Genomic DNA, 12,152 nt, shown 5'->3' on the forward strand with positions numbered 1-12,152 from the left:
AGAATAATGCGACTGTAGCAATTGCTACTGGATAATGGTACTTCAGAGAGCAAATTCTGGAATAATAACTCTAAATAAATATTTAAACTTTTCACTGTACTGCAACCAATACCTTGTCTGACCTAAAACATTCCACAGTTAATTAGTTCCTGCAGATTCCTTTAGATAACAGATAAAGTTCAAGGTGGAATTTGTGTGGCAGAATGCTTGTATTACAACATACTTTATGGCTTTTATAATAAGGCAAATATGCAGATAAGGAAAAGAGTTATAATTCTCTCTCTGAATAGCTGCAAGGCATTCTCTTATATTAAAGGAAATGGGAAAAGACTTGATAGGCATGCTGGTTCTACATTCTTTCTTTTTGGTTAACATGGTTCAGTAAGTCACTTCATGTATAAATTTATTTTTGCCTTATATGAAGAACTAGAGTCATAGTATATAGACCATGGGATAGACAAGAATCTATGAATTTTGTGTGCTATAATTTTAATTTTCTGAACGACAGTCTATACACTGGAACATCAGTCTTGCAATACACAGTTGCAAGTTTCATGTTTATGTAGGGATGTACAGCGCTGTGGATGTGCGCTTTTATGCAAGAAGTTGGGAGGCATTCATCACTCCCCAGCAGTGTGGTTTGGCTCCTTCTCCAAGCCTTTTCTCTCCACCTCAGTTTCCACCGGGGGCTTCTCCCGGCAGCAGCTGCAATCAGATCCACAGCTTCCACAGCGCAAAGGGATCAACCCCGAAGATGAGACCACACCTTGTGAAACTTTGAAACACATTTCCCACAGCGTTGGTGGGAAGACAGTGTGTCCCCAGCCCACACACTTCCTTCTAACTTCCAGTGAAACAACTACCACAGTTTAGAAAGTGGTACGAGTTTCCCAGCTAACACCAGAAAGATCCTCATCCAGATATAGCAAGCGCAATGCGTTTGCTAGTTTTCCGACAACCGCCTAATGAAAGGGTTGCATGATCATGCCACACAGGGTCGAAATCCTCTCGACCTGTGTAGGGGCAGGACAGCCAGGCTGAAGGGGCTGGGGGTGGGCGGCGAGCGCGGGAGGGCGCCGGTGTGTGGCGAAGGAGGCTGGAAGAGGAAGTCCACGGATGTGAGACAGGCATCTGTGCGCGGCAGAATTAAGGAAGCTTGATTTCTTAAGAACAGCTTGGTTTGGTTTCTGGTAAGGTCCCAAGACTGCACAAGGAAGGAGAGCGGCAACGCCGCCGGCGGCACGAACCCCTCGGCCGCATCCGCCTCCCCGGACGCCCAGCGGCGGCCTCTGGCAGTGGGGGCGGCCTGCACCGAGACGCCGCAGCCAGCTCACCGCACACCGAGCGCCGCGCCTCCACACAGCACCGCGGCGGGGCCAGCGCGTCCGGCGCTGCCGTTATACCGCCCCCTCCCTTCGCCGGGCGGGACCGTTGTGAGCCGCGCGCCGGCGGTGCCCCGCCCCCCGCGAGCCCGCGCGCGTGGGCGGGCGCACGGCACCTGCCTACCTACCCACCGCCCCGACCCTCGCCCCCGGCCCCTCCCTCCCGGCGCTCGGTTTCACGTGACCGCCGGCGGCCAATCCGCTCCGGCAGGGGAGGGAGGCGGGCGCGAGGTCGCGGGTCCCCACCTCCCCCTCCTTCGCCGCGCGCGCTTGCGCCCTACCTGTCGGCCGCGCGGCGGCGGGGCAGGGGAGGCCACGCCCCCTCGCCCCGGCCTGCGGCCCTTGCCGCCCCTCCCCCTCCCGCGGCTCCCGCTCGGCGGCGGCAGGTGAGGATGCGGCTGGCCGGGCGCCCCCGCGGCGGCGGCGGCAGCAGCGGCGGCGGCCGCCGGGGCTGAGGTCGCTGCCATGGCTCTGCCGGGCGCCAGGGCGGCGGCCGGCGGGGGGCCGTGCCCGCTGTGGACGGCGCTGTACGACTACGAGGCGAGCGGCGAGGACGAGCTGAGCTTGCGGCGGGGGGACGTGGTGGAGGTGCTGTCGCAGGACGCGGCCGTGTCCGGCGACGACGGTTGGTGGGCGGGGAAGATCCGCCACCGCCTCGGCATCTTCCCCGCCAACTACGTGACCCGCCAGCCCCGCGGCGCGGCGGCGGCGGCGGCGGGCGGCGGCGGCGGGCGGGGGGACCCCGCGGGCAGCCTGACAGAGATCGACTTCCAGCACCTGGAGCTGCAGGAGATCATCGGCGTGGGCGGCTTCGGCAAGGTGTACCGGGCCACCTGGCGCGGCCGCGAGGTGGCCGTGAAGGCGGCGCGGCAGGACCCTGACGAGGACATCACGGCCACGGCCGAGAGCGTGCGGCAGGAGGCCAAGCTCTTCGCCATGCTGCGGCACCCCAACATCATCGCGCTGCACGGGGTCTGCCTGCGGGAGCCCAACCTCTGCCTCGTCATGGAGTTCGCCCGCGGCGGCTCCCTCAACCGCGCCCTGGCCGCCGCCGCGCCGGGGGGCGCCGCCCGCGGGGGCCGCCGCATCCCGCCGCACGTCCTGGTGAACTGGGCCGTGCAGATCGCCCGCGGCATGCTCTACCTGCACGACGAGGCCATCGTCCCCATCCTGCACCGCGACCTCAAGTCCAGCAACAGTGAGTCCCGGCGGCGGGGGGGCCGGGGGGGGGGCCGGCCGTGCGCCGCCACGGCGGCGGCGGCGGCGACGGCGGCGGCGCCGTTTCGGCCTTGCGGTGCGTCCCGGCGAGCGGCTAGCCGGGCAGGCGGCCTCCTGGCCGGGCAGTCGGGCCTGCGCGGCCGCAGGACCGCGCATGGTCCACAAGTCCTGTGCCGCCCGCAGATAGGGGTTGCAACCTCGGCGGCTTGGAAGGCTTGGGCAGACTTTGCCAGAAGCTTGGGCTGCAGCAGACTGAGTTGTCCCGGTTGTAAGCTAGTTACAAATCCATCGTGAAAAAGTTAGGGAGAAGAGGGTTTGCTTGAAACACACGCGGAGCAAAGTCCTGCCTTCTCAGATAGGAGCTTATTTAAAGGCTAAGCAGGATAAAATCCTGTGCGCGATAGCAATTGTAAATTCATGAGACTTCTTTTGCTCTGGTGCATTCTGCAGTTTCAGCTTTTACAAGAACTCAGTTTCCTATAGCTTTTAAGTGAAGTGTTTAATAATGGTATAATTTATGTTTTACTGCTGAACAACTGTATGCTTTTTCACTGTGCTGATTTAGCATTGATAAAATTCACCCACTTAGTGAATACTGAGGCAGAAAAGAGAGTAGCTTGAAAAAAGTAGAAACTCTTGTGCAGTTGCTGTTTTCCTTTCAGCATTTGGCATGGATAAAAGGTACCTGAAAGAGTGAGGGGGTTACTCAGTTCATGCTTAATGAATCCTTGGTCCATCTGCTGCAGCTGATTCAAGAGCATCTGAAATTCTGGCAGTTGTGATGTTGGAAGGCTGGTTAGCTAGAAGAACCAGAGATGTTTATGGCTTTCCATTATAATTGTGTTTTGAATTGGTGACCTGAATATATAAATCCATGTCCTTATGTAAATGTCTGGAGCCCTCTTTACTCCCTTCCCTTTCTTTGTTTCAAACGGACCAAATATGCAGCAATATGTTACTCTTTGTTCAGCTGGGCATCCTTAAGCAGTCCAAAGGAAATGAAAAAGTTCATTCAAGTTTCAGGTATTTTCTTTAAAAGACCTTTTCAGTGTGTCTTGAAGATCATCGTGCATAGGTTGTTAAGACAAGGCTCAGTCATGGGACTGTTCCTGAGAATACTATTTGTTTTATGAAGAGGCTCAACTCTGTGGTTTTAGTCGTAGCACAAGATGACGAACTCATGGAACTTACCTTTAGAGTCTTAGGTAAGTCATGGCCGGCACCTTAAATTCTAACTGGTTGTCAGTAGGCCCTCCTGGTTTGCTGCTCTGTTCAGAGTGAGGTACTGTTAACTTTAGTATCTGAGTGGCTTTCCTTAAACAGAATGGGTTGCTGTACACTAGCTTTAATATAAGAGTGGCAAAGTCCAGATCTGAAAGGGATTCGTAACCCTATAGTTTAGCGTAGCACTTAGAGCTGAGTTGATGACTGCAGTGAACTGATTGCATTATAATCTCTGTGTATGTAGATAATGGCAGAGGGTACTATAATATGCTTTTAATCTTAACCTCAGCATATGTGCTTATTCACTGCTTTCATTGTTACTTTGGTTGTACGTTTGCTTAAGTTTAGCCATTTAGCTCTCACCCATGCTTCTCAATCTTAGTGAAGCTTGAAGATGGTATTGAAATACTGAATTGAATTATGTCTCTTGATCATCCCACTAAATGATAACATTGGAAGTTTATAGTATGGTAGTGATACAATAGGCTGTAGTCCTCAGGTTGAACAATATGATTTAAAATGACTATGCAATCCTGACAGTACCCTGTGTTCTGTTACTTTTTCTATTCATCTAAGATTTTAGTTGATTCTTTTCAAGTAGTCTCTTCTTATCATACACAGTGAGAACAGAAAGCCACCGGGTTTGACTGATGGACTTGACTTGCTGTGGATAGTAACAACTGAGCAATGGCTATAGCTGCAGACAAGGTTCTGCTGTCAGATCTGGCTGGGCCCATTCCTCAACTGCTCAGCACTGCTTTCTCTGGGCTGCTAGTGGTGCTGTTTCTGTGCTTTCCATTAAGCAACTCTAGCTAGTATACCAATCTATCAGTCTTGTTTGTGCTATCTTACTGACTCACCTTAAGAAGGAATTTTTCTTCTTTGGAAGACAAACTGGAAAAATGACTTCCCCTGCATTGTTAAAGTAAGGAAAGCTCTCCAAAAATTTCCTAGCAAATAGGTAGGAACTGTTTTTTCCAGCCAGGGGAGCCCCTTCCATCAACATACTTGATCCAGAAAGGGTATATGTCTGAGCTTGTGGTTGGCAGGCATAGGCAAAGCAAGCACCTCAAAGGCAAGTATGTTATTTCTTTCCAAGCCATCTCATACAGTTGGAGTCTGTAGGACAGTACATCTAGTGCTGTTTCATTGATGCCAAATTGACATAACTGGTGAGAGAAGGTGCCACAAACAGAATAGCAATAATGAGAACAATAGATTTGTAAAAACAGTGACAGACTGGTTTTGTACATGCAAGTTTCCTTGGACTCTATTTGGGAGGTGGGAAAAGGTTTTCCTTTCTGTCAAAATAAGTAGAGGGAAATAGACAAACAATTTTGTTTCTGGAATGTGGAGAAAAGCTAACAAACTTAGTTGTGAGGGCTGAGCAAGGAAAGAAGAGAGAACTCAGGTTTTGTTGGTATCAGAGTCTCTAATTCTCAGGTGCATGTAGAAAAAATAATATTTAATGGTTATGTCAGAAGTAGACAAAAAAGATGAAAAGAACACATTTAGGTTCAAGTATATGTAATAAAAACTAAACACAGTAACCATTATCTGTAATGCTGGTTTGCAAATAGTCTGTATGTATGAGCTTTGTCAATCTTTGTGCAGGTGACATGGTGAGAAGTTTCTTTGGAAAAAACATGGTCTGTTTTGAAAATATTTTCCCAATAAGCAGTTCCTGATGTTGTTAGATATACTTTATATGTTAAGGAAATAATCCAAAATCAGGATTAAGATGTGGACTTTACCTGAAGTTTCTCAAACCAGCCTGTATAGTCAAGGAATTCTGAATTAAATCACGATTTGAATTAATGCAGGTATCTAAAACTTGTGAAAATACTCGAACATTCTTAACTGTATCTCCTGGGTACAGACTTAGTCATGCTCTAGCATGCCAGCTGATTAGGAAAAAGTTGTGGATGTTTTATTGAAAATACACAAATTCATCTAGATCAGACATGCGTAGTTGCATAAATGTCTTTTTTGTACATTTTCAGCTGGTTTGCTGACTTCTTTCAAATGGCAACTTCTTCCTCTGAGCAAATCAAACTGCTTGCTTCTGGCCAAGGATGTCCCATTACTTATGAGCATGGCAGAGACCTCAGTTAACTGTGATTGTTTATGGGCTCAGTACAGCTTTGTCTAGGCTAGGATTCTGAATAAAGCTACTAGTATGTTTGGATGGAATATGCTAGTCTTCACTTTCTGAATTCTAGTCTAGACAAAGCAGAGGTTCCTGGTTCCAGGATTGATTTCAGATCATGCAGTACTTCTACCTTAAAAACAAAAGGGAGGAAGGGGGCTTATCATTAGTGCAGGTTTGTGTACTTGTAAAAGACATAACAAAAAGCTTGTATCTTGCTTATGGCATAGACCCATCCATGGATAAGTTATAAGAGGCAAAGCACAAGGTTGAATCTGTGCAGATTATGTGTACCAACGTAATACTGATAAGCAGTCTGTGTTCATTTGTCGTAGATGAATATGCAAGTAGGGTTGGGCTTGTTATGACTTCCACCAGTTTCTTGGACGTCCCAGGATCCTTTGCAGCCCTCCATTCTTTTAAGTGTATTCAGATTGTATTACTTTTAGAGGTTGTCAAGGACAGTTTGACTTTCAAGGGTTGTTGAAAAAGGCCATGGACATGACAATGATAATGAGAGCAATGCTTGAAATCTGATGTACAATTGAACAGTGAAACTGCAGATTGGACAATCCACTTCAATGTGATATTTTTCAAACTAACCTCATGAAAAAAATTGGAAGGTAGAAATTATTTGGTTTTAAAATCTGAATAAACAAGTGTGATGTGGTTTGACGGAATTGTTGAATCAGTCGCTTTTGGTGGGGAAGGTGTCCCAGAGTTTGAGAAAAGGAAGAACAAGTAATCTCTGGGTCTTTGCTGTTATAGGTTTTTTTGCAGCAAAATTGTTCAAGTTATGTTGTTAAACATCCTTAAGAAAAGATGGGAGATGTTTTCAAAAACTTTGATCAAGGGTATTTCCTCAGACTTTTTTTTTTTTTTTAATCTGTTTTCCCTATGAGCAGGTTGGATTAAATTCTGATGACTCTTAGTTTCTCCTGGTCTTGAGAGTGTTGGTTTTAAAAGCTAAAGAGGTTAGCTCTTGTGGAGGTAGGGAGAGAAAGAAATTAGTGTTAAACATATCTGCAGTCTTCTGAACTGATTTTATTCTGAAATCACTGAGGCACATAATCTGTCTCTTGACTCTGTTTTGAAGAGGGAAAACTTGCTCACACCACAAGTAAAGCTTGCAAGGATTGCTTATGTGTTATAAAATGCCTGATAGTTAACTATCTTTTAATGTACATTTACTAAGAAAATTCAAAATGAAATTTTATTACTTTGGTAGTTTTGAGGGGGGAGAGAGGTGGCTTTCTCTACAGATTTGAACTTCAGCTTAACTTTCTTTGGAAAGAAAGTTCCAAGATGTCTTCTAATGACAGTGAAACTTTAAATTGTTTCTATCAATAGCACTGAGCCAACTGGTGCCGTGTAACAGGCTGCTCTGTGAGCACTAAGACTAAAAAAGCTGATTTTTCTACAAGCTTGTACTCTATCTCCTTCACCTCCCTGTGACACTCATTCAACTTTCGCTCTTCTGTTCCCTTCCATGTTCCTAGTATCCCTGCTGGGCTAACCCTAGCTTTGTTCTGTGGCTGATTGCTGTCACATCTTATAATAGGCTGCATATACTGTAATTGGATTGAAACAAGCTGTATTGCCTAGCTGACTGCTAAGCTCATACTGGCCGGTGTCTCTAAGGTCTGGAGAGGAATGAACATTTCTCTGTGGCAGAACTAACTGAACTTCCTCTTCCATAAGGCAGCTGATTTTCATGAAACCCATACGAACCTGATATCTCTGAGAACACTACATCACTTTGACCAGTGCCAGTCAGATGAAATAGTGGGGCCAAAAGTTGTCGGCAGGGGCTGGAGGGGCATGACCACTGACAGATAGATTGTCCCTTAGGAAGGCTGGCTTAAAAAAGAAAACCCTTAACCCATAGGCAAGGGGCTGCTGACCCTAGGCAATACATCCTATAGTTAGGAAGTTGCTCAGAATGTAAATACTCTTGTAGATGTTTTGAGCTCTTTGTTTGTCAGCAGTTTAAAATTCTTGTGCCTCAGTTTTTCACCCTGTGTTCATATAGCAAGTCATGGTACTTAATTGCTTTGCACTATTCTTAATTACTTAAGTTGCATAAAACTAGAAACTGTTCTAAGTACACCAACTTCCTATTCCACCTGTATGAGTGTCAGTAGCCCTGCCTTGTACTCTGCAGTAATGATAACGCTGCTGTATTACAACATAAGAACTGGTCATACATCCTGAAGTATTTGGAAATGTACAGCAGGAAGGAGCTCTAAGTTTTAGTACCTTTGTCCGCCTAGTATGCTAAAACAACCCCCATACAAACTATAATAGGATTGCAGAATTTGGTCAATTTAGGAAACAGCATCACTTCTGAAAGCTATGACCTATTAAAAGTTAGCATAGCTTTGAATTCAAATACACTCTTCTTTTAAGTAAAGTTGTCAACTGAAGTGTTCTACCTCATTTCATCAAACATTGTTCCCAGTAATCTGTTGCACATTTTGATGTGCTCTCATACTATGTAGACAGGGTTGTGGAGTTTTTTTGTTTTGTTTTGTTTTTGAGACTCTGAAGACCTGTTGCACTTCTGCGGGAGCAGCAAATGTTTAGCAACTCTGAGCCATAGTGTATCTTTTTCTAGTTCTCCAAAATGTATTCCATAATGTCTGTTTTATTTGGACTTGATAAATTTACTTGCTGGATGTAAATACATTGTATATTTTGTGTTCAGAAAGGGAGGCTGGAATTCAGGAAAGGAAACAATTTTGAGTAACTGGTTGCTGTGGTTGTCACTATTTGCAGAAGCAACAACTAGCACTAAAATGGCACAGAGACTAATTTCCAACTGAAGGATGTTTTAAACATTTAAAAATTAATATACAGGAGCTTAATGACTATAATACAATATCTCTTAAATGAAATTTTGTGAACTACTCTGTAACACGATATTTGTTTATATAATCTGTAAGCTCCCAGAGAATGAGTAACATCCAACTGTTATTTTGTATGTAGGTGGAAGACTTAAGTGCAGTAGCCATTTATTTGACCTTGATTTACTATCTTCTAAATTTATTCTTGTTTGTTTTTATGCATCTCAAGTCTGGACATTAAAAGATGGAGAAATAAACATTCTTGTAACTCAGAACCTCGTTAACTTGTTCAAATACATTCACACACAGTGTTTATAGTGTTTATACTGAAAGCAAGAAGATTCTAAGCTGAAATGCTAGCTGAATATAATAAAATTAATTTTAAAAACATTAACTTTTAACACCCCCCTTTTAACTCCTTTTTAATACAGACCTTGATTTCCATTTATTGTTTTCCTAGCTATGTACATCTGTCAACTGACACTCTTGCATGATGAGTCCAATGTAGAGTTGTTCCTTTCTCTTATTTGGTGTTAAGACTATTTGCATCTCCAACAGATAGAATCATTTCTTCAAAAATCAGGTTACTCTGATCACTTTCTGGATCTTACTTGGTTGCTCATGTCTTTGTCCTCTCCTTGGCTTTCCTCCCTCCCCCATTCTAAGATACTAAATGAGCCGGGTTACAGCTGTTGGAAATTTTTCCCTCATGCTCTATATATGGACTCCTTCCTGGCATTTTCTGTGTGAAGCTCTCATGCACCAAGGTTTTTGGTGCCTCTTTTTGCCCAACATGGGGACTCACATTCTAGTCTTTACCTCTCAGGTTTTGTGACTGCTTTTCTGAAAAGAGAACAATTGTCCTCAGTTTGTGTTTTGAGGTGGCTTTGTATTTTGAACGGTAGGACATCGGTTGACAGCATTTGTAGTAAATACCAGTATGTTAAACAAGACTTTTTAGCACTACTTGCCTGGATTTCTTTTAAAGCTGTTGTCCTAAAGATATGGTCGCATACCTGCGCACTCTGAAAATCCTGCTGAATATGTCCACAGAAGTCAATTGTAAATTAGGCAGCTAAACACCTCCCAACAGCTGCTAAAATTCTTCTGCAATTCTGGTCATTCTCGTAAACAGTGAGAAAGTAAGATTAACCGCTGACCCTAACACTTGTGAAGTGAAGTATTGTACTTAATGTGAAATGGGATTTAGATTTGGGCATTGACAGTATTAGCTTAACATTGTAAAAACTTGAGGTACAACTGGGTTTTCAATTTCAGCATTTTTTTTCCCTGTTAGGACTGCAAGCACACTGAATGTGTTTGGACCTTCTTACTAAATTTTTAAAAAATCCATTAAAAAGCTGTATTATGCAACTTCAAAAGAATAGAGAAGTAACACTTACATCACCGGACTGTATGTGGACGTTGAATGCTGTTTTGTGGTTCTTTGACCTTAGAAGATAATGGCTTTTTGTTTGCAGCCTGTAAGTTTTCTTATCACTAAGCATAAACTTTCTTCTAAGCGTGCTTCGGTGTAGCAAGTTCTGAAATAAAATGGCCTTGTACGATGAGTATCTGCAACATGGATGACTTCTGTCCTTGAATTTTTATTTTTGATATTCAGTTAAAATTAAAAGCATTGAAATTTAATTCAGTGATCTTCACTGGTAATGCTTCTAAAAAGTTCAGAGATTTTTTATTTTTGAGTTTCGTTTTTTTGGTTAGAGGTAAAATTATGACATTGAAGTTGAATAAAAATATAGCTAATACATTCAATACCAAATTATTTGGCTATCTGTCTTTGCAGTACTGAAATAATAATTGGTGCCATAAATTTACATTCAAGAACTGACTGCTTAAAACTGATTTCACCATTTTTACCTTGCTAACTGTGTTACTGAAAGCTTACCCCACATCAGTAACTGCAAGTAAGTGGATGTTTAAGTTTTGACCAATTTATCTGTGAGTTTAAGATGCAATAATATATGGTAAGATGAAAAACTTAAGTGTTTGTATGAAGTCACCACAGAAGTATTCTTCCTTCATGGAGTTTCCAGCGAAGTTGATCCTTTTTTGTCTGGGGTCATAACTCCAGTTAAATCAGTCCTGGACATGCTAGTGTTGGCTGTATAATCATGCTTTGTTCTCTTCATAGCTACTAAAATCTGGGTTTTGGCAGGTGTGCTATTAACTTGGAGCTAATAAGACAGCCCTCCCTCTCAAAAATGCAGGGGTAGCTGCTTCATTCATTATTGTGGTTCATTATCAGACAAATTAACCCTTGGTAATGATTATATTTTAGTTCTGGGTATATGAGTAGTTCTTGTGGTTTTTTGATTTTTTTTTTTCCAATAGGATTAGCTATTGCTGTTATTCCCTGAAAGTCATTGCATTTATTTCCTCATGTATTTATATAAAAAGAAAAAAGTTATTTTTTTTACCTCAGCGCTGAATATATATTGCAGTAATTACTGAATCAAAAGAGCAGTCTTTCACTTCTCTTTTCTCTTCCCCAGAGAAAGGGAGAGGTGTCAAATTTTGTGGTGTCCTAAGTTTTCATTTTAAAACAAGTGTTTTGGCCTTGTTATTAAAAAATAGAGTTCTTAGAAATGCACAATACAGAGGGGCTATTCCTCAGCTATAGAGGAAACTAAGGATGGAAAGCAGCGATCCTTTTACCACCTGCTTTCCACTGCATTGCCATTCTTTCACCCCACAGAATTATATAAAAACTTGATTCCCTCCCCTCCTGCCCAAGTTTTGTAACAGCTTGAGTTGGGCAAAAATTGTTTTAAAGTAATAAGTCTCCTTTAACACTGCTGTGTAAAAGAAACTAGTTTAATTTTAATCTGAAACTGACAACCTGAGTCAGAATTCTTAATGGAATACAACCTATTAAAATTTCTCAAAGAAATGATGTTCAAGGAATTTCTTGTTAACTGATGAGTTACTCGATGAAGCATTTACAATCAGAGTTTGTTTGAATTCTCGGACTAGCTTTTCATAGCAATAGGCATCGTCCAAGGGACAGAGAATTTTTTTTTCTTCAGTTTATTCAACTGGTTCTTTTCAATAGTATATTTAATCAAAAGTGATTTTTTAATGGAAAAAGCAGCAAAGCTGGTTTGTATCTTTACATCTGTGAATAAAATTAGATGTAAAGGTGTTAGATCTATTAAATCTGAAATGTTGCTTGACTTTTCACTTACTGTAGCACACTCTGGCTTCATTTAACAGCTAGCTGCTCTACAAGGCTTTCCCGCCTATCTCCAAACACAGGTTCTACCCCCTCCCACAGATCAGTGGAATCGACTCATCCCTGGCTGCATAGTT

At 43.4% G+C, this 12,152-nt stretch overlaps 1 protein-coding gene across 5 annotated transcripts in view; it reads left to right on the plus strand.

Moving 5' to 3' along the window:
* The first annotated feature begins 1,847 nt into the window (after positions 1-1,847).
* Positions 1,848-12,152, plus strand: part of MAP3K21 (mitogen-activated protein kinase kinase kinase 21) — a 63,014-nt gene continuing 52,709 nt past the window's right edge. For 4 of the 5 annotated variants that reach the window (XR_010883724.1, XR_010883725.1, XM_067293463.1 and 1 more), the window contains exon 1: positions 2,231-2,580. Coding sequence is in view for 3 of the 5 variants with exons in the window: in XM_067293463.1 (XP_067149564.1) it covers positions 2,319-2,580 (262 nt within the window). In the remaining 2 variants the exon portion in view is untranslated. Of the gene's footprint in view, positions 2,581-12,152 lie in introns of all 5 variants that reach the window. The other variant, XM_067293465.1, reaches the window with a different exon arrangement.

Source organism: Apteryx mantelli, chromosome 3, assembly GCF_036417845.1.
Source record: "Apteryx mantelli isolate bAptMan1 chromosome 3, bAptMan1.hap1, whole genome shotgun sequence".
Lineage (NCBI taxonomy): Eukaryota > Metazoa > Chordata > Aves > Apterygiformes > Apterygidae > Apteryx > Apteryx mantelli.